General features: G+C 48.4%; 1 protein-coding gene across 4 annotated transcripts in view; it reads right to left on the bottom strand.

Moving 5' to 3' along the window:
- TBXAS1 (thromboxane A synthase 1) overlaps positions 1 to 25,247 on the bottom strand; it is a 405,845-nt gene that overhangs the window by 57,352 nt on the left and 323,246 nt on the right. For all 4 annotated transcript variants that reach the window (XM_085652048.1, XM_085652049.1, XM_085652050.1 and 1 more), the window contains one exon: positions 8,462 to 8,761. In XM_085652048.1, the coding sequence (XP_085508174.1) occupies positions 8,462 to 8,761 (300 nt within the window). The remainder of the gene's footprint in view (positions 1 to 8,461; positions 8,762 to 25,247) is intronic.

Genomic DNA, 25,247 nt, shown 5'->3' with positions numbered 1-25,247 from the left:
AGCCGTTGCACAAGGGGACCTGCAGATAACATCATAGTCCTGAAGCAACACGCAAAGTGACAATATGATCTCCTCTCTAACACTCAGAAGCCAACCGGTGTGACATGACCATCAACGATTTAGCCCTCAAGACAATGTAAGCTCCAAATTCTCTGCTTGGCACCTCCACCCGTAGTGAAAATGATGGTCAGTCTGTAAGATCCCAGAACTCAAAATGGCAGAAAGTCCCCTGCCTCCAAGTTAATTCATGAGGACCTTGAAAAAATGTGTGTGTCAAGAGAAGAGGATCCACAAAGCAGGTGAATCACAACTGGAACTGACTGCTGAGGAACATAAGCACCTTGAGTCATCCACAACCAGGTGCCTTCAGGACAACATTAGGTAGCAATATGGCTGCAACATACTAATGGCTCCAACACTAGGCTACAGATGGCACTACGCACAATTGGCGGTAACACTTTCCTAGATCACAAGCTGGATTTTATCTGCCCTATACTGTCATAGCGTACTTGCGCAGTAGAAAACTATTCTCTCTTTGCATCCCTTCACAACTGTGCAGGCATTAATACATCTCTTAGTAAACAAGCCAAAAATATGTCTACAGATATACATAATGTTGTATAGTGCATATTCTGTGATGTGGATTCATAGATTGCTCACATACATTTTCTCATCTGCTATCATTTTATCATGGAAGTTATCAATAATCAGTTAAATTTTAGCTAATCTCAGGCACAGTTGTTTGTATGAGGTGGCAGGGAACTGTATGAGGCATAGCATGCAATGGTTTCTGACATTCAGGCCTGCTGTCATCTTTACCTTCTTTACACTTGGCCACCATAAGATATAAAAACCTCCCTTCTCAAAAAAAAAAGTAATATCTGGTTTATGTTGTCTCAGCTGTCGCATGTCATGCTTTGATCGGCTCGTTAGCAACTAAGGCTCTGACAGATGTGCGAAGGGAAGTGGAACAAAGTAATCAACAGGCAGATACACACATACCAGAAAACAGGCAACTAGAAGAGACAAATCCTTCTTTTATTAGTCCCCTGAATGAATCTGACATATGAGCAACACTCACAGACAACAACCAGAATCACAGAGATGTCCAACTCTCCGGTGTGATTCCACAATGTCGACTTTCTCCATATTGACATCCAACAATATTGACTGCAAGACCCAACCTGCACTATATCATGAAGGTAAGTAGTTGTGGTGTTAGAATAGTGAATCCATTCTCCCCGGTGTATCATTATCTTGACAATATTGTGCAGGTTTCTGTCTTGCAGTCAATATCGTTGCAGTTCAATATTTGTCGTGTTGACATACAAACAACCATCCCAACGGTGATGCAATTCATTGTCTCTTGCTTTGCAGTGCCAGACCCCTGGCTAAAAGCCAACATTGCACCTGCTTTAGATCTGCTCAGGTCATGCAGGCTTATAGCCTCTGTTCAAAGGGAAAGGATTTACAGAAAGTCTGCACATTAGTGAAGTCCAGTTGCATCTGCTGGTGCTCTTACAGCGCGACGGCTCTTCTAGTTCGGGGTGGTGTCTCCCATAGAGATCTATACTTCACTGCACCTTGTAGCCTCACGCCATAGTAGCCCAGGGGAGATTTACCCAGGACGGAAGTGAAACCTCCCAGGTGAACTCACATTAAATGTGTTTGTGTGGAGTGAGTGCCCCATGAATGACTGGTCCTAATCCAGGGTCGAATGAGATTGGGTCAATCTGAGAGGGATCCGTAGTCTCCTACAATAGGTGCTGTCTGCATCTGCCTGCTTTGCAATAAACCATTCCTGTGCTCTGAACTCTAAAAGCATTGTGTTAGTTATGTGTTTGTGCATTAGTTTTCCTATACTCATCAAAGACAAGTCAAGGAACCGACTTCATAAATAGCGTCACAGTGTAAATTGAAGGACAGTAGAACAACTGATGCTTCACGGTGCCACCAGTGCAGAGGTGGACCCCAAACCTCTGAAAGAGTTTGAGCCAACAGCCCTAAACAGTATAAATATAAAACAAATACTGGGCACACGTAATAGATAAACAGTTGATACAATAATGAGAAATTATCTGGAAGTCGACACCGGTGGTTCCATTAAAGCAGTTTATGTAAGAGATATCTGTTTGAAAAACAACAATGCCAGCCGACACGTGTTTCGTCAACAGGTCAATGCCTGTGACTCTTCAGGGCTGGAAATAATATAATGCAATACAATCATGATGTGAGAAAATAAATATAAACATCTTGAAAATAGTGTAGTGGCATCACACAACACCCAATTGACAGTGAAAGCCCTTGATAGACCTATTCTACCATAGAAAAAAAAAGGGGGGGGGGGGGGGGGAGGAGTTTCCTAGTAAATTACAGTAAAGTGTACATACAAAACACCGGTGGAGATATAAAAGAAGATACATCTAGAAGAGAGCAGGTCACCAGTGGGTAGATTACACATGTAGCGCCTACAACAATATGTACTAATAACAGAGAGCAAGAAGCGAGTGTGGAAGAATGAAAAGACAAACAAATGATAGTGTGCGCACAATAGAGTGAAGTGGTGTTTAAAGCTACGAATGCAGAGCAAGTGAGTTACTTTTTCCCTTGACTTATTTTGTCCTTGTTCTCTGACCATTATTTTGCCGGCTCCGATCATTTTATTGAGTACGTTTTTCATTCCTCTTCTCCCATTTAGATATACGCATAACGCTTTCCTCAGGTACCTTTTACCCGCGTTTCCTCTCTACACGTCCGTCACTATCGTGCATGCTTTCTCCACCTTGTCCAGCCCCCTGCCTTGCTAGCCCTCCACGCACACCTCTTTTCTTGCCATTGCTTTTTTGTAGCATTTTGCTACACCAGGTTTAAACTTTATTAATATCGCTCACCATTGTAACTGCACGCAGCTTACTTGTGTATGATGTAATACATGGAATTCATTGTACTCCTTTCTATTCCTTTTTGATTCCTTTTCATTTTGATCGCTATTTATGTCGTGCTATTTGTGGAGGTCATTTTCATCAACGGCATAGCTTCTATGACATTTGTGATGGTTGTAACTTCCTTTATGCTGTACACTATAATTGGTTTTGTCTTCTTTCGATACTCATTTGCTCTGCATTCGTAGCTTTAAACGCCACTTCACTCTATTGTGCGCGCACTATCATTTGTTTGTCTTTTCATTCTTCCACACTCGCTTCTTGCTCTCTGTTATTAGTACATATTGTTGTAGGCGCTACATGTGTAATCTACCCACTGGTGACCTTCTCTTCTCTAGATGTATCTTCTTTTAGATCTCCACTGGTGTTTTGTATGTACACTTTACTGTAATTTACTAGGAAACTCTCCCCCCCCCCCTTTTTTGTTCTCTCGTAGAATAGGTCTATCAAGGGCTTTCACCGTCAGTTGGGTGTTGTGTGATGCCACTACACTATTTTCAAGATGTTTATATTATTTCCAGCCCTGAAGAGTCACAGGCATTGACCTGTTGACGAAACACGTGTCGGCTGGCATTGTTGTTTTTCTCACAGATATCTCTTACATAAACTGCTTTAATGAAACCACCGGTGTTGACTTCCAGATAATTTCTCATTATTGTATCAACTGTTTATCTATTACGTGTGCCCAGTATTTGTTTTATAAGCAAATACATTCTTTCACACTATGAGGTCCAGAAACTTCTATCTACAAAGACTTACTCATACCAATGTACCCTCCTATGTTCTCACCTAGAGGCAAGGGAGCAGCACCCTCCTTGATGTTAGCATTGACACCTAGATGAGAGTGGCATGGCATGGGATACAGATAGTTTCTTCGGATGCAGACCCTCTTCTAATAGGGGTTTGCTGGAGATTGGCAGTACAATAAGGATGTGCATGTAATTGGTTAGGGGACACATTATTGGCACGTCTCCCCCATGAGTCAGAAACTCATCAGCACCACCTTGCTTCCGTTGCCCCTTGCTATTTCCCTTCATCTCCCCATTCTACTTTTTTTTTTAAATGCTGCGGAATTGGTGCTGCAGTAACGTATCAGGGACACTTTCGATGAGGCTGAGAGGTGAGGAGAGCACCTTATTTTAAAGACACAAAACTCAACAAGCATTTGCAATGCAATAGGTCTCGCATTTACGAGAGTTTGAGCTATCGACATTGCAAATGACAATGCCTTTTATTTTTGTTTTCGTTTTAAAAACATAAATAAAAGGCATTGTCATTTACAATGCCAATAGCTTACTCACGTAAATGCGAGACCTATTTGCATTGCAAATGCTTGTTTAAAAGGCAAGTAAGGCACCATTTTGTGGATGTGCGTCTGCGAGAGTGCTGCCTGCAGATCCCCTTTCTGGTCTGGTACCGTCATGATACTTGGTGCATTCCTGCTGTCACCGTTTACCAGCCAGGGTACGGCCAGGTTTGTAAACAGACAAGGTCAATCCAACAGGCAGTGACTATGCTTTACATTTATTATTTTCTGTTCTATATAGCGAGAACTCGGTCCAAGGGCTTCTGAGCGCTTTACATGAGCACCAAACTACTCACACGAGGTCAAATGCATATGTGTAGGCTCGGGGAGAATACGCGGTTTGCCCAGAATCACACAATGTGGAGCCGACGCAGGGTCTTGAACCGGTTTACTCCGTTCCAAACTTGAGCGCTTTGCATGAGCACTAGTTACGTTTCACACAGACACATTCATTTTTGGTAGGCACGGGGAGATTCGGTGATTTGCCCAGAATGACAGGATGTTGAGCGTGTCTGCCGAGACCCAAACCCAATTCCCCAGGTTTGAGGTCGACCCGCTCTAGCTGTTAGGCCACATCCTCTCCCCCTCGCAAGCTGTTATGTTTAGCAAAGTTATTGGGAGGTGTTTGCGGGTGTTAAGAGTCCAAACTTTGGATGGTAGAGCGGGCCTCTAAAAATTGATATCTGTGCCTAAGACTGCAGTTTTAACTAGTCACTTCCAACTCAAACCCTGAGAGTTCCATACTTTATTTGCCGCTGTTGCTAGCAGTTGTCAAGATCACACAATGTATGTTTAAATTGCCGATTTCAAACCCTAGCCATGTAATATGTACCAGCACAATAACACAACAAGCTGAAGTATGTTTTCAGAGGTGCTGGAGGGTGCTTGCCGCAGAAGTGCTATGACCCGTGCACTCGTAAAACGGGCACAAAGAGGAAGGCAAGAGAATCAAGGGGCTGTCACCGCGCTGTTTCGCGATAAATTAGGAAAGAATCTCGGTGTTTAACATCTCATAGGCCTGTGGCTTTGAACCGCGCGTTTCCTTCTATCTTCGGCACTGAAATTCAGACGTTAGCAGCACTCGTGGAAAAAGCACAGCGCCTAGACTCCAGACCGGGGTCTTTCGACCAGTTCAGAGACGCACAAATGGAATTATTTCCCGCACCAAGTGCTGCTCTCTGCACCTCGCCAGCTGTGAAAAAATTAGAACGGGGTTTCGTTCCAGTGAAATCATTTACACACACATGCACACTTAATGCTAACACATCAACTAAACACGTTACCACTACACACACACACAATTGCATTTACCTCACACTCCCAAAGACGTAAATACGTACAATATATATACAAACACATCACACACACATGCGCATATATATGAAATGCTATGCTTAGCGCTGCTTTAAGAAAGGCGCCCATCCAGGCACTGCATGCAGAGCCAGGCGTGGCGGGTATTTGTAGGAATCTAGTTTCAGGTAGGTTCAGTCGCACTTATTGCCACGATGGCCGTTTGATACCTGTGCAAACAGGCTGTGTCTGGGCAGAGGCTGGTGGGAGGGAAGGGGTTGGGGCAGCTGGTCGGGAGGGGGATGAAAAGATGGGGGTGGAGGACAGGTGAGTAGAGATATTTGAAATAGTACGCAGTAAGTCAAGGGGAGATGAGAAAGAGCACGGTGTGTAGGGGCATATAGATGCAAGGGGGAGTACAGAAAAAGTCAAACACATGGCAGTGAGGTGGGTGACAGACTTTGGAAAGCCGAGGATGTTCTCTTGTGCAGCGCTACGAAGACACTAGCGGGGTTTAAACGAGGGCAGGAGAGGGGCTGCAGGTCTGAGCCAGACTGCTTGGGTTCTTCCAGACCCATTTTATAAGACTTTGGTAAATCTCTTCAGACTTCCATGCCCTTAACCAAGCACTCATTCGTCAGCATCATGCCTGTATATGGTCATTGAACTACGAGGTGACATGCTTTTTATAATGTGCAATTGGGAACCCATTCTCCTATTATAATAGCATTATATTAACCGCTTGTGTATCTAGCTACACAAACTGCATTTCCGGCCATGCTTAAATAATGGGTAGTACACAACTCAGCATGTTACCAGTTTAGCACCAGCGGAAGTAACACAAGCATCTGAATCCCCAGCGTTAGCATCAAAAACATGAAGCGCAGGAGCTCAGATGGAAATACAACTCGAGAGAGTGTGATTTGAGGGCTGGGAACCGGTCCAAGCTTTCCCGGATTCTGTGCCTCGGACTTGCACACTGGAGAGATGACTTGGCGAATGCTGGAAGGGCTCGAGAGGGGGCAGTAGGTCAAACACTCTGAGCCCCCTCCACAGCCACGGTCTAAACCAGTAGTTCCCCCATGTTCATCGGCAACCCGGAGGACAAGGAGCTGCTGCTTCCGGGTGCCTGGACAGATCCGGAATGAAAAAGGGAGGGGTGAAAGCAGAGCAGCTACACGCAAGCCAGGATTTAAAGGTGCAGGCACTTCTCAGAAGTGCTCAATGTCAATATTAATTAAAAGAACATTGCGTGTGCCACAACAGACTGGCATTCGCGGCAACTGAATAATGGTTTTCCGGACTGGGAGGATGTGAAATCACGGCAGAAGAGAGGCCACAGAGGAGTTGGAATAAACAGAGCGGGTGTGAAAGCACGGCGGGAGAGACGCCAGGGACCTAGGGAGTGGGTGGAACAAACGGAGTGGGAGGTGTATGGGCGAGCGCAGACAGTGCAACACGAGCAGTCTGCACATGCACTCTACAACATAAAAAACAAGAGCGCACTGAAGCTGACGAGGAGGGAGTGGGAGGGGGGAGTGGGGGCGGGCATGCTTTACGACGCGTGGATTCTGCTTTAACAGTGCATTAAAGTAGGAAGGGAAGCGGCCGTACGGCCGCGAATGTGAAAGTGATCGCGATCACGATAAAACATCAAAGCGGCGAAAGTGAAAGACAACGAGTGCTTTCAGGCTGCCAAATGGTGCGCGCGCCCGGCACACATGCACAGTAGTTGGCGGCCTGAAAGCACTCGTTTGCACTTCCAAAAGTGCTTACTATAAGTCTCGCCAGAGCAGCGCTAAAGCGCTGTCTCAGGCGAGACCTAAAAAGTAGAGGAAATTAGATGGTCCATTATATTAATTGAGACTTTATTTTTGAGTGACTCTTCCCCAGAAATGAAGGCAATGACAAGAGGAAGGACAGCGGACTAGAACAGTATATGGGGACAGTAGAGGGGAACAACTCATCGTGAGAAGATTACTAGTCCTCCTTGTATGTTTTTTTACTACTTTTCTGTGGTGAGTTTTCTTAGAATCATGTAATTGTGGTGAGGGAGTTTTCTATGATCACAGCAATGCGGACTACTGCGTAATATACTGATAAATATTTATCATGTTTAGCCATACGTTGAAGCGTTTAACTTTGTACTGCACTCGCTTTCTCTTGCCATCAACCTTGGTATAACGTTAAGTTTCCCGCATTTATGTGTCACCTGGTATTCGGCTGCATCGCACTTGCTCACATAACTAATTCATTATGGTAGAAGGGGCAGAGGTTCTCTACAGAGAGAGAGCACAGGTGACCATGCTGCACAGAGTTATCCCCCTTTTTTAAAAAAAAATTTAACAGCAGAACCTAAGCCTAAGTGTATTGGTCGAAGAATGGCAGAGGGCACAACAGTCCCAACAGTTCTCGTGCCATAAGAGCTCCTGCTAGGAGTTGTAACGCTCTGCACAATGTGATGCCCCGCCCAGTGGGAGGCGACCACATGTCTAGCATCCCTCTTGCTGGTAGTCCTTAAAGTTAAAGTAAGGACTGAATAGTCTAATTTGGAATATCCCCTTCGATAGCAACGTTGAAGCTCCTTATGTGGGCAACATGGGGAAGCTGGGGCTTTCTCAACCCACAGGCTACTTATTCTGTAAAAAAATAAAAAAAAAAAAATGCTCCCTTGATCATGAAATGTACAAAAGTGCCTGAAAGTGGTAGTATCAGCAGGGCATGCCATGCCAGGTCACAGTGTTACTTGAGTTGTTGTTCAATTAGGCATCTTTATGACAGCTGTATACACTTAGCCATTCCCAATTGTTTAGGACATGTGAGAAAATAATTTTTCAACAGCAGAAATAGATGTATAATAATAAAGGCACCTAGTCAGAACTCTGCTCAGCCAAACGTTGTACAGACTAAAAGGATTCCTCACCTGTCTGTCCGCGAAGGCATCCACTTCCTCGATAAGTTTCTCCTGACATTCTGGGTTCGTTGCCAACAAGTAGGTTGTAAAGGAAAGCAAACTGCGAGTATTCTCATAGCCTGCGACTATGAAGACCATAGCTTGGGACAGGATTTCATCGTCGCTCATGGACTTTTGGGATTTGTCTGGTGCAGCCACTGCCACGGGTGCAGAAAATTCTGGTTTGTTAACAATATCGAAATTCTCCACTTGGATATTACTAGAAACTCTGCGCGAGTTGAGCACCAACTGGAGAAAATCATGACGCCTCTGGAAAAAAATTAAATTATTACAATCCATTTAATGTAATGCGAGCTAAGAAACTCCTTCTTTAACTACAGGAAACCCAGTGTCAAGATAACAACAAACAAGGAAGACCATGAAGTTGCCCAATGACAGGATATACGAGACCAAGAATCGGTGAGTTGCTGGAGCAACGACAACAAACACAGCTAGAACTAATTTAAGCATGGTAGATTCAGAGGGCCAGATGTATGATTCTTTCACGCAGCACAATGCAGCAAATACCCTTGCTGCACTGCGTGAAAGGGCAGGAGTGTGCCGCATTTACCATTATACAGCACATTCCTGCCCTTTCCTGGCGCTGGCGCACTTTTGGAAGCCTAGCACCAACGCAGGCACTCTTGCATCATGTTGCAATAATGCAGCACACTTAGAAATAGTTAAAAACGAGGAGAAATATAGATGTTTCTCCTTGTTGTGCCTATGGTGGGGAGGCGTACAATTCTGACACATTCTCAGGTCTGCCAATGTTGGTAAATCTGGGAATGTGTCAGAATCCATGGGTCGATGTGAGGGAACACTCACACTCCTCCCATGGCACACCTCCCTGTTGAAGAGAAATGGAAGGCAGCGATTTGCATGCCGTGCATCACCCTAGATTAATCAAACCACTGCAGGTCACGCATAGTGGGCTTGCGTGTCTTGAAAAACCTCATTTATTCTTTTGCGTCGCCCTTGAGTGGCGCAAGGGAGACGCAAAAGCTTGATAACTATACCCCAGAGTATTTAGACAGCAGCAGAGACCAGAGGTTACAACTACAGCCTGAAGCTCTCCATTGTAACCCCTCTGGCAGTGTTGTAAGTGAACTTTCAGGTGACTCATGCCCAGTGCTTTTAAAAGCCGTAAGAGAAGAAAAACAGGCAATTTTGTCCACCTGTTGTACATATTATATGGGGCTATTGTGGTGATGAACACTTCAGATTACGATCTTGAAATACATAGACTCCTAGGTGAGCGGAAGAACTACCATCCCCTCACCAGAGATCCCACCCCTGAACTAAGGAACATAATTACTACAATGGTGGCGGATGCTAGAAGTAAGAAGTGGATCACGAGTAAGGAGGCAGAATTTCTTGTAAACACTAAACCTAGAACACCGGCGTTTTATGTACTTCCCAAAGTACACAAAGCCCAACGGCCTCCTCCGGGCCGCCCGATAGTTTCGGGCATATCTTCCATCCTTGAGCCCCTTTCCCAGTTTGCAGACTTCTTTTTACGCGAGTCAGTTCTCAAACAGCAATCGTATGTGCAGGACACTACAGATATATTGAATATTCTGATTAGTCTTGAGTTTGATGCCACGCAGCAATTTTTACTTACCATCGACATTGAATCCCTGTACACCAACATTCCCCAGGAAGCCACGCTGGTGGCAGCAGCGAGGGCCCTGGGGAAACAGGATTGGTTCTATGATATGCCCCAAACGTTTGTGCTACAATGCATTGAACTTGCACTCACCCGCAATTACTTCTGCTACAAGGATGAGTTATTTCTTCAGGTGTCCGGTACATCTATGGGCGCTACCTTTGCGCCGAGCCTGGCCTGCATTTATGTGGGCCAGTTCGAGGAGCTTTTTCTGTACCAGGCGTCTAATCCTTTCCATAGACATATATGTCTCTGGAAGAGATATATTGACGATGTTATTTGCATCTGGGAGGGCACTGAAGAGGCCCTCCTACAATTTTTGCATTGGCTTAACAATCTTGACCCCTGTCTTAAATTCACCTGGACAGTGAGTAATGAGCATGCAGTGTATTTAGACCTTGACATTAAGGTACAGGGAAATAAGCTGTCCACGAGGGTCCACCAAAAAGGGTCTGATAGGAACTCTCTGCTTCATTACCATTCATATCATCCCAGAGCTTTACGGGATAACCTTCCGGTGGGCCAATTTTTCCGGTATCGCCGTAACTGCTCTACTGTAGAGAGTTTCTCCAATCAAGCAGAGGAGCTCACGGGCAGGTTAATCCAGAGAGCCTATCCTAAGAAGATCATCAGTAGGGCATGTAAAAGAGCCTTGAATACACCACGGGAGGCTCTTTTAGAAAGGAGTCAAAAGGAGTCAGATGATTGTCTGACGGTGGTTATGACGTATGATCCCTTGGCCACTAAAATACGACAACTGATCAGGAGACACTGGCCATTGCTTTCCACCGCTGATTTCAAAATGCCCCAACCCAGATTTGCATTTAAACGTGCCACCAACTTAAAAGATAAGTTGGTACATTCACGTTCACAAGTGACACAAGGGAGCTCCTCGATTCCGGCCGGACACTATCCGTGTCGTAGTTGTTCGGTCTGTAGTCTGACGGAGAGAACTAAATCTGTAACACTCAAAAGTGGAAAAATTTGGTACTTGAATACATTTTCGAACTGTAACACCACCAACGTCATTTACAGACTCACGTGTCAATGTGGGCTACAGTATGTGGGCCTTACGACAAGGAAAATCAAAATTCGGGTGCAGGAGCATCTAAGTACGATTAAAGCTGGGAAACTTACTACCCGCCTGGTACAACATTTTTTGTGACACTAAACACGATATACAAGCCTTAAAATGGGTAGTCCTGGAAAAGGTAGTGGCCAGTAATGATTGCATTGAACAAGTTCTAGCAATTAAAGAAGCACGCTGGATTTTTTTCAGAGAAAGTTGACCAAATGGGGCTTAATGATCGTATAGAATGGAACAAGATCAGCAGGTAAAAGAAGCTTTCAAATACTTGCGAATAGCGATGTGGGCTGCAGTACAGGAACTCCAGGGTGCACCTATACATTCTTTGTCCTCTACAGTTTAGGTACATACTTTAAGATGGCTGGGTTGGTGGGTCACCTTTGGGCTGTGACCTCATTGAGGTAACTTTTTTGAGGTAGCCTGGGGGACTTATTGCATGTGTGGAATGTCCGCACATGACTCCGGTGAACCGGAGTTATTAGGGTTTTTAGATGCAAAGATCTGCCTTGTGGTGTACTAAAGACTCCCTGCAGATCAGACTGCCTCTAAAATGCTTAGCGTTATGGGCTGTAGTACAGGAACTCCATGGTGCACACACACATTCTGTGTCCTCTAGTGTGTAGGTACATACTTTTAGAGGGTTGGGTTGTTGGGGCACCTTTTGGCTGTGACCTCATTGAGGTAACTTTATTGAGGGAGCCCTTGGGGTTTTTCCCGCACAAGATTCCGGTGAACCGGAGTTACTATGGTTACCAGATGTAAATGTCTGCCTTGCGGTGTACTAAAGGCGCCCCACAGACCGGAACGCCTTTAAAATGTTTCTGCCAGAATGCTGTCAGCTTGCACTTGCTGGTTAATTTTTAATTTTTGAGCTCCCGTGGCACTCTTTTTTCTATTGTTTATGCCGCTTTTGAGTTATTCCAATACCCCTGCATACATTCCAATATGGCCGCCAGTGTAGTATTACAGCGTGTAGGCGTGGGCCGGCAAAGGGGCGTGTCACAGTTTGGTCAATATTAGTTGCCGCTGTACACGAGAAGAGCGAAGCAGGGACGAGACACGGCTCTTCCAGTAGGCGTTTGCGGTGAGAAGTGTGCCAGGGGGCTTAAGCTTATATCAACACTATGTGCCTATACTCTCCTTGCACAAACAGGGTGGCTAGGTTTGAACAGGGCGGTTTGCTGGCAGGCACAGTTTCCCGGGGGTTCCACTTTAAATGCGGAACACCTTGGTCTTTAAAGCCACGCAGTGCGATTGTGCAGAGACACGGTCGCCTTGACTGAATACGATAGACTGCTATGGGGCAGTGCGATCCGTTTTTTAGGAATGAGTCCTTACAAATGAGTGTGGAATGCTCTGTTTTTGAGAGCAAGGACCCTGTAGTGAACGGAGTGTGGCGCAGATACACTATATATAGTGTATCAGTGGGTGATGCGCATCCTGATATACGTCTCTTTTTCCACAGGTGTTTAACAAGCTGACAAGATTGCTGTCTTAAAAACCGGGGGTAAAGTATTCAATTGAACCCCGAGTGGCATAGTGGAGGCAGGTACGAATGCCCTCCGCCTCCTCATGGTAAACACTCCATCTTTTTGAAAGCAATAGTAATCGCTGTGTATTAATCTGCGATTACAATCATAGTTGGTTGATGTGTGCCAATTGATAATGAAACGGGCACTTTTGATTCTGTTTCTGGTTTTTATTTCTCAACAGCCCTCCCGCAACATACAAACACACATCCAGTGAGGTGATCGAAACCCTTGCCCTGACGAATTTGCCAGAACAAAGTTAAGTGGCAATGGAAGATGTTGGCCTCCTTTACAAAGGTTTACAACATTAAGGGGCACATGCATCAACAATGCCATTTGCGATTCCTTATTAGCGAAAAATAAGGAATCGCTAATAAGGAATAGCAAAAGGCTGTGCATGTAGGAATCGCTATTCAAATAGCGATTCCTTAACTTTCCTTAATTGCTACTAGCAAATTGCGAGTAGCAATTAAGGAATGCCATCCCAATCATTCCTATGGGCCTCCAGGCCCATATGAATGAATTGGAGATTGCATGAGCAAATAGCGAGTACCAGTAGGTTCTCGCAAATTGCTCATGCAATTTCAAGGGTGCAAGGGTGTCAAAATGACACCCTATTGCACCCCTGAAATTGATATGTGCACATATGTTGCACACACACATGCTCTAAGGGCATGTGTGTGCGCAACATGAAACTTTGAAAAATGCACAAAAGTGCATTTTTCAAACTTTTAGCAAATTACCATGCAGTTCATCTTCATGGTAATTTGCTCCCCCTATTAGCGAATTCGCTAATTTTTTAACTTTCATGCATTGCATTTAAGGAATCCCAAATTGAGATTCCTTAAATTAAGGAATCTCTATTTGGGATTCCTTAAATGCTATCGCTATTTAAGGAATCGCTATTTAAGGATTCCTTAAATAGCGATTTTTGCTTTTGGGTTGATGCATTGGGATTGGGTATTTTTAACTCAATACCGGGAGCTATTAGGGAATCGGTATTTTACCGACTGGATTTTGGCTTGATGCATGAGGCTGTAAGTGTTTTTAATTTGAGTAGGCTCACCAGTTTGAATAAAGAGGGTGACTATAACGGGAGTCTTTAACTCAATTTTAAATATTGCTTCGAACATCTGTTCCTTGCAATACACGGGTTTCTTCTTTTTTATTTCTTCTTTTTCCTTTGATGGGAACAGTAAAACAGTAGCCTTTTGGGATCTGTTCCCTCTCTCTCCTCACTGGTCTTTAACTCTTGTTTCTCGTGAGTGGGCATCCGATGATGAGAAAACGTGGGCATACTAGCGAGAACCGGCTGGCAGCCTCCCTGGTGGTGCGTACGTGAGGGGCCCACTCACTTCTCACTTTTCACTTTCACTCCTCTGTAAGTACTTGTGACTTATCTTTGTGAAGGTGTCGGTTAACGGAGGGTGCTGTTGTTTTGACATTTGAGGGTAGTAGGACCACAACTTTCTGGATATAATACCAGTAGAAGAAGACATACAAGTAGTCTCTCGAAGCTGTGTGGGTCCGAAGTACTAGTAAAAATCAGTTGCCTCTTTAGTGCCTAACCTTGTTTGATTGATTGACTATTGAGTGGAGGGCGGTTTGGCACATACCCTCTTGAGCTCCTGATTGTATCGGTACATATTACAGTAGCCTTAGCACATGCAATTACACCACTGCCAAATTGACCATCTTCCTGGTCACACCCTTGTCAACACTGTAGAACATTGAGCAGCCCCCTGCCATATTTAGAATCAACCTGGCATATTGAGCATTACGATTACATCCTGCACACTGCATAACACCCAGGCACACAAAGAAATACCCATGGCAAAGTAAGTAGCACATTGACCTATTATTAAACAATCTGGCATACTGAGCATCAACCATACACATTGAAAAGCAGCATGGCATACTGCACTAGCCTGGCACACACTGAACAGCAAAAACAACAATTGATAGACAGAATGCAGAACAATGTCATACATTCACCCCAGTACAGAGATCTGGGCCTAAATCCATCGTTTTTTTGCTCAACATGCCTTTCCAGTTTGAACCCAGCCATATGCAAATCAGTCTTGACCCTGTGCCTCATGGGATCAGTCAAGCCCGAACTGCCAAGCCAGGTCCTCCCTGGACTGGAAACATGCATTCTAGGACGGGTTTCGGGGTTTCGCCCCTCTTCAGCCAGGATAGCTTGGTCCAGGGAAGGCATGGCTTGGCAGTTCGGGCTGGACTGTTCCCATGAGGCACAGGGTCAGACTGATTTGCATATGGCCATGTCTGAACTGGGGTGGCAGAGTGGGCTAAAGAACGGTGATGGATCAAACCCAGATCTGTTGACTGGGTGTGAGTGTTTGATTGGTTCTGATGCTCCGTCCATCACCACCCCCTTTTGTACCGCTTTGTTTGCCATAAGTTGGCAGGGTATGCTCAGACGTGCGTCCCTTGCTCACTTTGCCGCTGGATTCAAGCAAGCCTGGCTGAAGACGGCTGAAATGCCAGAAACTGGTCCTAGGAAGCTTGTTTCCGGTCCAGGGAAGGCATGGCTTGGCAGTTCGGGCTGGACTGTTCCCATGAGGCACAGGGTCAGACTGATTTGCATATGGCCATGTCTGAACTGGGGTGGCAGAGTGGGCTAAAGAACGGTGATGGATCAAACCCAGATCTGTTGACTGGGTGTGAGTGTTTGATTGGTTCTGATGCTCCGTCCATCACCACCCCCTTTTGTAACACACTGAACAGCAGCCTGCTACTTTAATTATGCCCCCCGGCATGCTGAACATCATGCCTGACACATTGAAAACACGGCCTTTTCATGAGCGTGCTGGCATATTGTGATACTATTGTCTACACACTCTAATGCAGGGGAGGTGCCCCGGTTATGTGTTGGCACCCCTATTAAATGTGAATTGACTGATTATGTACCGTGGCCGGCCCGGACCGGTTACAGTATCCCTGAGGGCGGATCCTGACTCCTGGGAAGCTGGTGCGAGCCTGAGGGGGTGGGCTTACAATATCAGGGACATCGTCAGAGTTGGGAAACAAGTGCGCATGTTGGGTTGTAAGGCTGCCACTCTCCGGCCAGCCCAACATGCGCACAAGAGACGGATCTCAGTCTGTCCACCTGTACAAAACTGGAGCCCGGGGTGACTCATAGCTGCAGTCCCTAGGCTCAGTATGAGCGGTGAGGTTGTCTGCCCCAGCCAATCCAGGCTCTGTGTAACAGGAGGAGCTGCATCTGGATTGGTTTAAAGATGCAGTACAGTACGGGGTGGGAGGAGGCTGTCTCTCCTTTTCCTGCGGCTCGAAGAGAGACAGACAGCATCGATCTGAAGAAAAAGAGCTGCTTTGGTGCTTTGTTGTGCTTAGCTAAGTGGTTTAACTTTGGAAATCGGGTGAATTAACAGTGAATCACCTCCCCTCGTGCTTATACAACAAACGCTTAAATATATAATGATGTCACTCACTTGTGTCCTGGCCTGGGCGTATTTCTCTCGAGGTCAGACGTTACACAAAATAGAATAAAATGCAACATTATTTTTTGATCCTAGTTGTTTCAACTTAAAACAACAATGATAAAGAAAACGATGTTGTTTTCAACCCAAGATGAGCGTGTGCTGAGCAAGGCTTTTCATTAAAAGTAATGGGACAGGAGGGTAAGTGCAGAATGATGGGCACCACCCACACCTTGGGGCCTGGTGCCTTTCATTACCGCGGAAGCCCAGGCGAACACCTCAGGTGAGGCGATGGTAACGGGTCAGCCTCTCGCAATCATAGACAATTCTCAGTCTTCTGGCGCAGCTGCACAGAAGAGTTAAGTGTATGTGGAGCCACCTCCAGGGGGGGTGGTACCTCAGGCCACAGCGCTACCCACACAAACAAATGTTCCTCAAATCACTGTTCCTCAAATCACGGGGGTAGCAATACTGTTCCTCAAATCACGGGGGTAGCAATGCCACCCATCTCGCAGGCCACTGCTCCAGTGGGGGCGCAACAAGGCAGCGGAATAGCGCAGGTATGGGTCCAGTCAGGAGGGGTGGCACAATCTCCCATGGTGGTTGTGGCAAATTCGCAGGGGCCAGCCAGTAGCACGACTATGCCAGGGCCAGGGACTCCCCTGGCAGCGCCACCGGTGCCCCTGGGGGTAGCGGTACAGCCCCTTTTGAAACGGTGTCCAGTGTTCTATGGATCCGCGTCACCAGCGGTAGCCCTATCTGCAGGTATCACATGGCATGTGCCAGCAGAAATCAGAGAAAAGATATTCAGGGGTGAGTTTATTGATGTTTTTTACCTCCTCAATGCAGGAGTAGTTCCAGGGAAGAACAGAATAGGCAAAGAGGGTGAATTCAAGCAGAAAAAAGTTTGGGTGGAATGGTCAATTAAGAATTAGGTCACAAGGCTTGCTATATACGCAGCAATCATGGTAGAGAGGTACCCAACACTGGCGGCCCAGCTGATAAGCTACACGTCCATGATTCACGGGGCGGCTGCAGAATTCCTGGGCACACCATGGTTGCAGTATGATAACAAGTTCAAGCAAATGAAGGCAGTGAGGCCAAAGGTGGCATGGGATCAGAGAGAGATCAATATATGGCATGCAGAATTCTATTCAACAGCACCAGTTAATAAGACCATTCAGTCCTTTCGTGGGGAAAGAGGGACAGGGGATAAGAAGCAAGCCTGCTGGCAATTCAACAAGAACTAATGCAATAGGGGTGCAACATGCAAGTTCAAGCATATGTGTTCCTTCTGTGGAATACAAGGTCACCCAGAGAATAAGTGCTACAATAAAGTGGGAAAACACAAAGAGCAGCATGCCCCTACTCACCCTCAGAACAGGGGCCGCAGCGCCCAGGCACCCTAGGAACCTACCTACGCCCATTCGTCTGCACGTCCTGGCTCACCTACTCAGTAAATACGATAAGACTCGAGAGGCACAGTTTCTGTATCAGGGGTTTAAATTTGGCTTCCACATCCCTTCTAGTGTCCCGCCATCCAAGATTCCGCCACGCAACCAGCGCTCAGTCTTGTAAAACCCGGAGGTGGCTAGGGAAAAGATCATGAAAGAAGTAGCCCTGGGGAGAGTGGCGGGGCCTTTTCAACAGTTACCGAGGCAAGACTTGGGTTTGGTACCAAAAAAAGAAAGGGGTAAATATCGCCTGATTCATAACTTGTCAAGTCCACCAGGGATGTCAGTCAATGACAAACTGGATCCAGAACTATGCGCTGTGCGTTACACCACATTTGACACTGCAATACAAAAATTACAGAAGTTAGGCGAGGGATTCCCTGATGGAAAATCCGACATAGAAGCTGCTTTCTGCCTCCTACCGGTGCACCGAGAAGACACCAGGTTGCTGGGCTTTACTTTTGAGGGGAGTTTTTTCATGGACCTTTGTATGCCAATGGGATGTTCTATTGCATGTGCGGTGTTTGAAACATTCAGCCGTTTCTTAGAATGGGCGGTTCAGGAACTCCTGACATCAACAGATGTGGTACATTATTTAGTTGATTTTCTATTTCTAGGTCCACCGGGCTCGCCAGCTTGCGGGAAGGCCCTGCCGGGCTTCCAGCGGTTGGCAGAGGCACTGGGGGTAACTCTGGCAGAAGAGAGAACAGAGGGACCATCAACTCAGCTAACTTTTTGAGGCATCGAAATAGACACCATAACCGGGGTTTGCAGACTACCGCAAGAGAAAGTAAGAGCTTTTGAGGCTGCCATAGATAACTGTTTAGCGGCGCACAAGGTTATCCTGCACCAGCTGCAGGTCCTAGTGGGACAGCTGAATTTCGCGCTCAGGGGGACACCCATGGACAGAGTATTTTCTAGGAGCATAGCCAGGGCAATGTCCGGCTTGCGGGCAAAGCACCACCACACCAGTCTCTCCACAGAGGTTAAAAACGATCTGGGCACATAGAAGAAATTCTTGAGGGGATTCAATGGTTCGGGACTGTGGCAACAACCAACACAAGCGAATGCAGAGTTAGAACTTTACACAGATGCAGCGGGCAGCATAGGTTTTGGGGCAGTGTTGGGCACCAAGTGGTGCATGCAGCACTGGCCGGCGGAGTGAGTCTTGTCTGGGTTGCCCCGCAACATCACCTTCTTGGAGCCATTTCCAATCATTGTGGCATTGCATCTTTGGGGTACCCTCTTGGAAAATAAGCGCATCGTGTTCTGGTCTGACAGCATGTCGGCAGTGATTGCGGTGAACAACCAGAGGGCCAAATGCCCATGGGTACTTCGCTTACTTAAGGAACCAGTGCTAGGATGCCTGCAGCGCAATGTATTCTTTATTGCAAAAAATTTGCTGGGGGTAGACAACGCAGTAGCTGATGCCCTCTCCCGGTTTAAGTTAACAGAATTCAGAGCCCGATGGCCGCAAGCAGACAATCGGATGACGAACTTCCCGGAGGAGTTATGGAAGCTTGGTGCCCCACTGCCTCCGATCTGATAACCGCGTCCCTGGCGCCCAAGGCAAAGATTATGTATGAGAGGGCGTGGCAGTCATACTTAGCTGTCATACAGAGGGCAGGGAGAATAGAGAGATTTACACCACAAAGTGTCCTGCTATTGACCCTTGACCCAGTCACTCCACTCCGCACGGCCCCCGTGTGCCCAGATTCTGCTGCTGCTGCCTTCTTGGCCTCTCTTGCTGCCGCCTCTCTTTAAGGCCCCTGCTCTCCAGGCTTGCCCTCGCTCTCCCGCTCCGTCTTCCTGCTCTTTCCGCCCCCCCTTCCGCTCCCCGCCGCTGCTCTCCTGCGGCCCCGCCCCCTTCTCTTGGCACCCGCTCCCCATTCGCCGCCCCGCTCCCGCCTCCCAGCTGCTCCTCCCTCCCACTTTGCCATATATGGCGGGGACCGCGCGTACGCGCAGCGGTCACGCGCAGCGGGCGCACCGATTGCGCGCCGAAGGCACGCCAAAGGCAAACCCGTCTATGCCCGTCCACACCTGGACCGCGCCCAGCGCCAGAACCCCTGGACCCCGCCAGAGCCAGCCAACCCGACAGAGATACGACGCCGCCACCCTCCACGTACTCAACACCGGCCGACAGCCAGCCTGCTACCAAGCCAACCCGAAACGCACCCACGGAGCATTCACCTGCCACGCCTGCAACTTCACCTGCACCCGATCCTGCACCGCACCCACCAAGCCAGGCTCCAGCAATGACCACCTCAAGTGCATCTTGCTCAACACCCGCTCCATCCACAGGCACGCCGTCGAACTCTGGAACCTTCTAGACACAACATCACAAGACGTCGCCTTCCTCACAGAAACATGGATGAACGCCTCCTCAGCTCCCGACATCGCCATAGCCATCCCGGATGGCTACAAGATCGCCCGGAAGGACCGCGTCAACCAAGCCGGAGGAGGCATTGCCATCGTCCACAGAAACACCATCTGAATCACGACCAACTCCGACACCCTCACCGCCGCCGAACACCTTCACTTCCAGATACACACCCACCCCAAGACCACCCTCAGAGGCACCCTCGTCTACAGACCCCCGGGACCACGCACACAATTCAGCGAAGCCATCGCAGACTTCGTCAGCCCGCACGCCCTTACCTCCTCAGACTACATCCTCCTAGGAGACCTCAACTTCCACCTGGAGAACAACAATGACAGCAACACCACCACCCTGCTGGACAACCTTACCAGCCTCGGACTCAAGCAACTGGTGAACACCCACATCGCCGGCCATACGCTTGACCCCATCTTCTCCTCCAGCAAGCACATCTCCTTCAGCCACTCCACCGGACTGCACTGGACAGACCACAGCTGCGTCCACTTCAACTTCAGGAGAACCACGACCCACAACCACCCTCAACAGGTTCCCCGCAGAAGCTGGAGCAAGATCACCGCCGACCAGCTCACCACCTCCCTCAGCCAGAACCCCCCGCCAACACGACTGACCCCAACGAAGCAGCCCGCAACCTCACACAGTGGCTCACCAACTGCGCCGATGACCTCGCTCCACTGAAGAACCCCCCCAGCAGACACAGCAGCAAGAAAGCCTCCTGGTTCACCAACGACCTCAAAAACTCCAAGAAAGCCTGCCGTACCCTCGAGACAGCCTGGCGCCACGACCAGACTACAGAAAACATGACAGCCCTCAAGAACGCCGCCCGCAAACACCACCAACGGATCCGCACCACCAAAAGGACCACATTCAAAGAACGACTGGACAACATCTCCCACAACAGCAAGGAACTCTTCAGCATCGTCAAAGTGCTCTCCAGCCCCAGCGCCTGCAACAACGACATCACACCCTCGCAGGACCTCTGCGACTCACTCGCCTCGTTCTTTCACCACAAGATTGCCGACATACACAACAGTTTTGGCGCACAGACCGCGCACCCTACCACCGATCCGGTGCCCCCCACCACCACCCTCCGCACCTGAACGATGGTCAGCACCGAAGATACCACCCACACGATGAACACCATCCACTCCGGCTCCCCAACCGACCCCTGCCCACACCACATCTTCAACAAAGCCGACTCCATCATCGCACCCCAACTCCGGAACATCATCAACAGCTCCTTCGCATCCGCCACCTTCCCCGAGAGCTGGAAACACGCCGAGCTCAGCGCCCTCCTGAAGAAACTCACCGCGGACCCCACGGACCTCAAGAACTTCCGCCCCATCTCGCTCCTCCCCTTTCCGGCCAAAGTAATCGAGAAGATCGTCAACAAACAACTCTCCGCCTTCCTCGAGACCAACGGATCCCTCGACCCCTCGCAGTCCGGCTTCCGAGCAAACCACAGCACCGAGACCGCCCTCATCGCAGCCCCCGACGACATCAGGTCCCTGCTCGACAACGGGGAAACAGCTGCCCTCATCCTCCTGGACCTCTCGGCAGCCTTCGACACCGTATGCCACCGCACCCTGATACAGCGCCTCAGCAACATCGGAATCCAAGGAAAGGCCTTGGAATGGATCATCTCGTTCCTCGCTGGCAGAACCCAGAGAGTCCGCCTTCCCCTGTTCCGGTCCGTGGCCACCGAAGTCATCTGCGGCGTCCCGCAAGGATCCTCGCTCAGCCCCACCCTCTTCAACGTCTACATGAGCCCCCTCGCAGCCATCGCACGCCAACACAACCTCAACATCATCTCCTACGCCGACGACACCCAGCTGATCCTCTCCCTCACCAACGACCCCGCCACAGCCAGAGCCAACCTCCAGGAAGGAATGAAAGACGTCGCGGAATGGATGAAGCTCAGCCGGCTGAAACTGAACTCAGATAAGACGGAAGTCCTCATCCTGGGAACATCCCCCTCCACCTGGGATGACTCCTGGTGGCCTCCTGCCCTGGGCTCCGCTCCAAAGCCAACGGACCATGCTCGCAACCTGGGCTTCATCCTGGACTCCTCCCTCACGATGACCAAGCAAGTCAACGCCGTCTCGTCATCCTGCTTCAACACCCTGCGCATGCTCCGAAAGATCTTCCGGTGGATCCCCACCGACACCAGGAAGACTGTCACCCAGGCCCTCGTCACCAGCTGACTGGACTACGGAAACACCCTCTACGCTGGAACCACAGCCAAACTACAGAAAAGACTCCAGCGCATACAGAACGTCCCTGGACACCCCCCGCTTCAGCCACATCTCTCCCCAGCTAAGAGACCTGCACTGGCTCCCCATCAGCAAGAGGATCACGTTCAGACTCCTCACCCACGCACACAAGGCTCTCCACGACATGGGACCCACATACCTCAACAACCGCCTCACATTCTACACACCCACCCGCCACCTCCGCTCCGCCAGCCTAGCCCTCGCCACCGTCCCGCGCATCCGCAAGACCACCGCCGGAGGAAGATCCTTCTCCTACCTGGCGGCCAAGACATGGAACTCCCTCCCCACCCACCTACGACTGACCCAGAACCATCTCTCCTTCAGGAAACAGCTCAAGGCCTGGCTCTTCGAGCATTAGCGGATCCCCCTCCCCCCAGCACCTTGAGACCCTACGGGTGAGTAGCTCGCTTTACAAATTCATTGATTGATTGATTGATTGACTGCTATTCATAGTGCAACAGAAGGAGAATGGCAAATCACTATCCCTGGTTAGAAGACAGCTGTCTGCAATTGCCTTCTTTGCGGGGTTGGGAGGAGTGGCAGACCCTACAAAAGACCCTAGAGTCAGGTGGGCGGTGAAAGGGTGGGAAAGATTGGTCCCAGAGGTAAGAGACAACAGAAGACCCATAGATGCTAGTAGACTATCCAGTATCTTGGAGGTACTACCGCAAGTATGTTATCCCCTTATGAGGCACAGCTGCTGAGATTAGCATATTCCTTGGCATTTTTTGGGGCGTTTAGAATATCTGAGCTCATACCGGCCTCAAAAACAGATAGAAAAGGGGGAATCAACTTGGATGATGTTATAATTGCAGTGGACATGCTACAGATTAGAGTGAGAAGGTCCAAGACAGACCCGTGGGGGATGGGAGCATGGGCCCAGGTAAGAGCAGTGCAGGGCACCATTTATTGTCCTGTGGCTTTGGCTCTGAACTTTTAGCAAATGAGGCCAGGGGGAGGAGACAACAGACTATTAGTACATGCAGACGGAACCCCCCTCACGAGACTCCAGTTCACACGAATATGCAAGAGATCCCTGGCGCTGCTGGGGGTGGAAACGGCCCATTTTACGTCTCACTCTTTCAGCATCGGGTGGCCACGACAGCAGCCACGCTAGGCCTCCCATCTGAAACTATCAAGAAAGTAGGTAGATGGAAGTCATCATGTTTTGAATGTTACGTGAGACCCCAACTGGCCTAGACAGCCTGGGGGAGCCACGAAAGCGAGCATAGTATCCCTCGCCTAACTATTCCCCCTCCCCCTTTTTTCTTTCTATTTTGCAAAATCAATGCAGGGGTCCCGAGGCAGCAGACGCAGGTATGCTTGTGTGGCCACTCCTTTATACTTTATACGCAGAGCAGGGCAATTTTTCAGCAATTCACAGGAAGAAAGATCACAGAGGTTAAAAGGAATCGATCACCATTGGAATTGGGATTGGGATTGGTGGGCAACAGTTGAAAGATATAACGGCCCATTTGCAGAGCGCACTGGCTAAGGGCATGCCCGTCCCGGATGTGCTGGTGATCCACTCCGGGGTCAATGACATGATCCCGGTGGGCCAGGGGGGGGGGGGGGGGGGGGGGGGGGCGAAGGAGGCACTGTTCTCTACACTTTTGTGGGTAAGGAAGACATTTCCATACACTGCTATATTTTGGTCGGAGGGGATTCCACGTCAAGTTTGGGCACACGGTGCGCCAGCAAAGGTGGTAAACAAGTTGGTGAAGAAAATGAACCAGGCAGTGGCAAAACTCTTGGCAAAATCACCCATCATGCATTATCTGCCATTAGATAACATCCCTCTGAGCGCTATGAAGTGTGAATCACATGGGCGAAATTCGATTGCTTGAAAAGTTCAATCAAAAAGGTGAGTCAAACCGTGTGATGAAAGTAGAGATTATTCTTTACAAACGTTTGTTTTACTGTTTAGATTCCCCTGATGAAGGGCACCCAGTGAGCCCGAAATGCACTGGGATCATTCATAAAAGATAACCAATCGCATCAGGATGTTGTTCCTTACCTTTAAATGGAATTGAATTCATCCTTATGAAAGGAATAAAGAATAATCTCTACTTTCATCACACGGTTTGACTCACCTTTTTGATTGAACTTTTCAAGTAATCGAATTTCGCCCAATGCGATTCACACTTTGTAGCACCCAGAGGGACGTTATCTAATGGCAGATAACGCATGAAAGTATTCAGTTGGCAACACTCCTAGGTTCAGAGAGTGATACCTCCGAGGCACACAACAACTTTTCAACCCCATATCAAAAGGCTTGTGCACATTCAAACCTTATTACGAAAATCACCCATCAGGCATAACCTTATACAGGCCACAAGGGCAGATTTGTATTTGACAGATGGAGTTCATCTGTCCAACGCAGGGCTAGAATTGTTTATCCATACTATTCTAGGAGCCATGGCAGTGGAACAAGAGGGTCAAGCCGGGGGAGGTCGAGAGCGCCAGTGAGCTCCTCGTCCTGTGGCGGGGTCCTGGGCAAGAGAAATGGCAGGGACTCCGTTTTGGCGGTGTCTGTTTGGTCCTGGAACAGGGCAGGCAGTCAATTGGGGGCTCCGAGCTGGCGGGAGAGGGGGCGGACCTGCTGGTGGTCCTGGACTCTCTGGCCCTTCCCGAGATGCCGGCACTTGTAGCAAGCAGTTTGGGAATCTACCTGTTGCTCTGGTAGCCGACTGACGGTTACCACATATGAGAGCAGGGTCATTGGTTGTGGCCTGCTGGCACAACACGCGGTAAAGGTGCCTCTGGAGATCCAGGAATGTAAATACAAATATGCAACCCATGGCTCAAAATGTACATTTCATAAGCCTACTGTTTTTACAATGTGTGTTGGTTTGGTTTATAATAAAATGATAAAGTTGGTCAAG

Source organism: Triturus cristatus, chromosome 4_1, assembly GCF_964204655.1.
Source record: "Triturus cristatus chromosome 4_1, aTriCri1.1, whole genome shotgun sequence".
In the NCBI taxonomy this organism is placed as follows: domain Eukaryota; kingdom Metazoa; phylum Chordata; class Amphibia; order Caudata; family Salamandridae; genus Triturus; species Triturus cristatus.
Note: the sequence above shows the minus strand (reverse complement) of the source record. Positions and strands in the feature narration are given on the sequence as shown.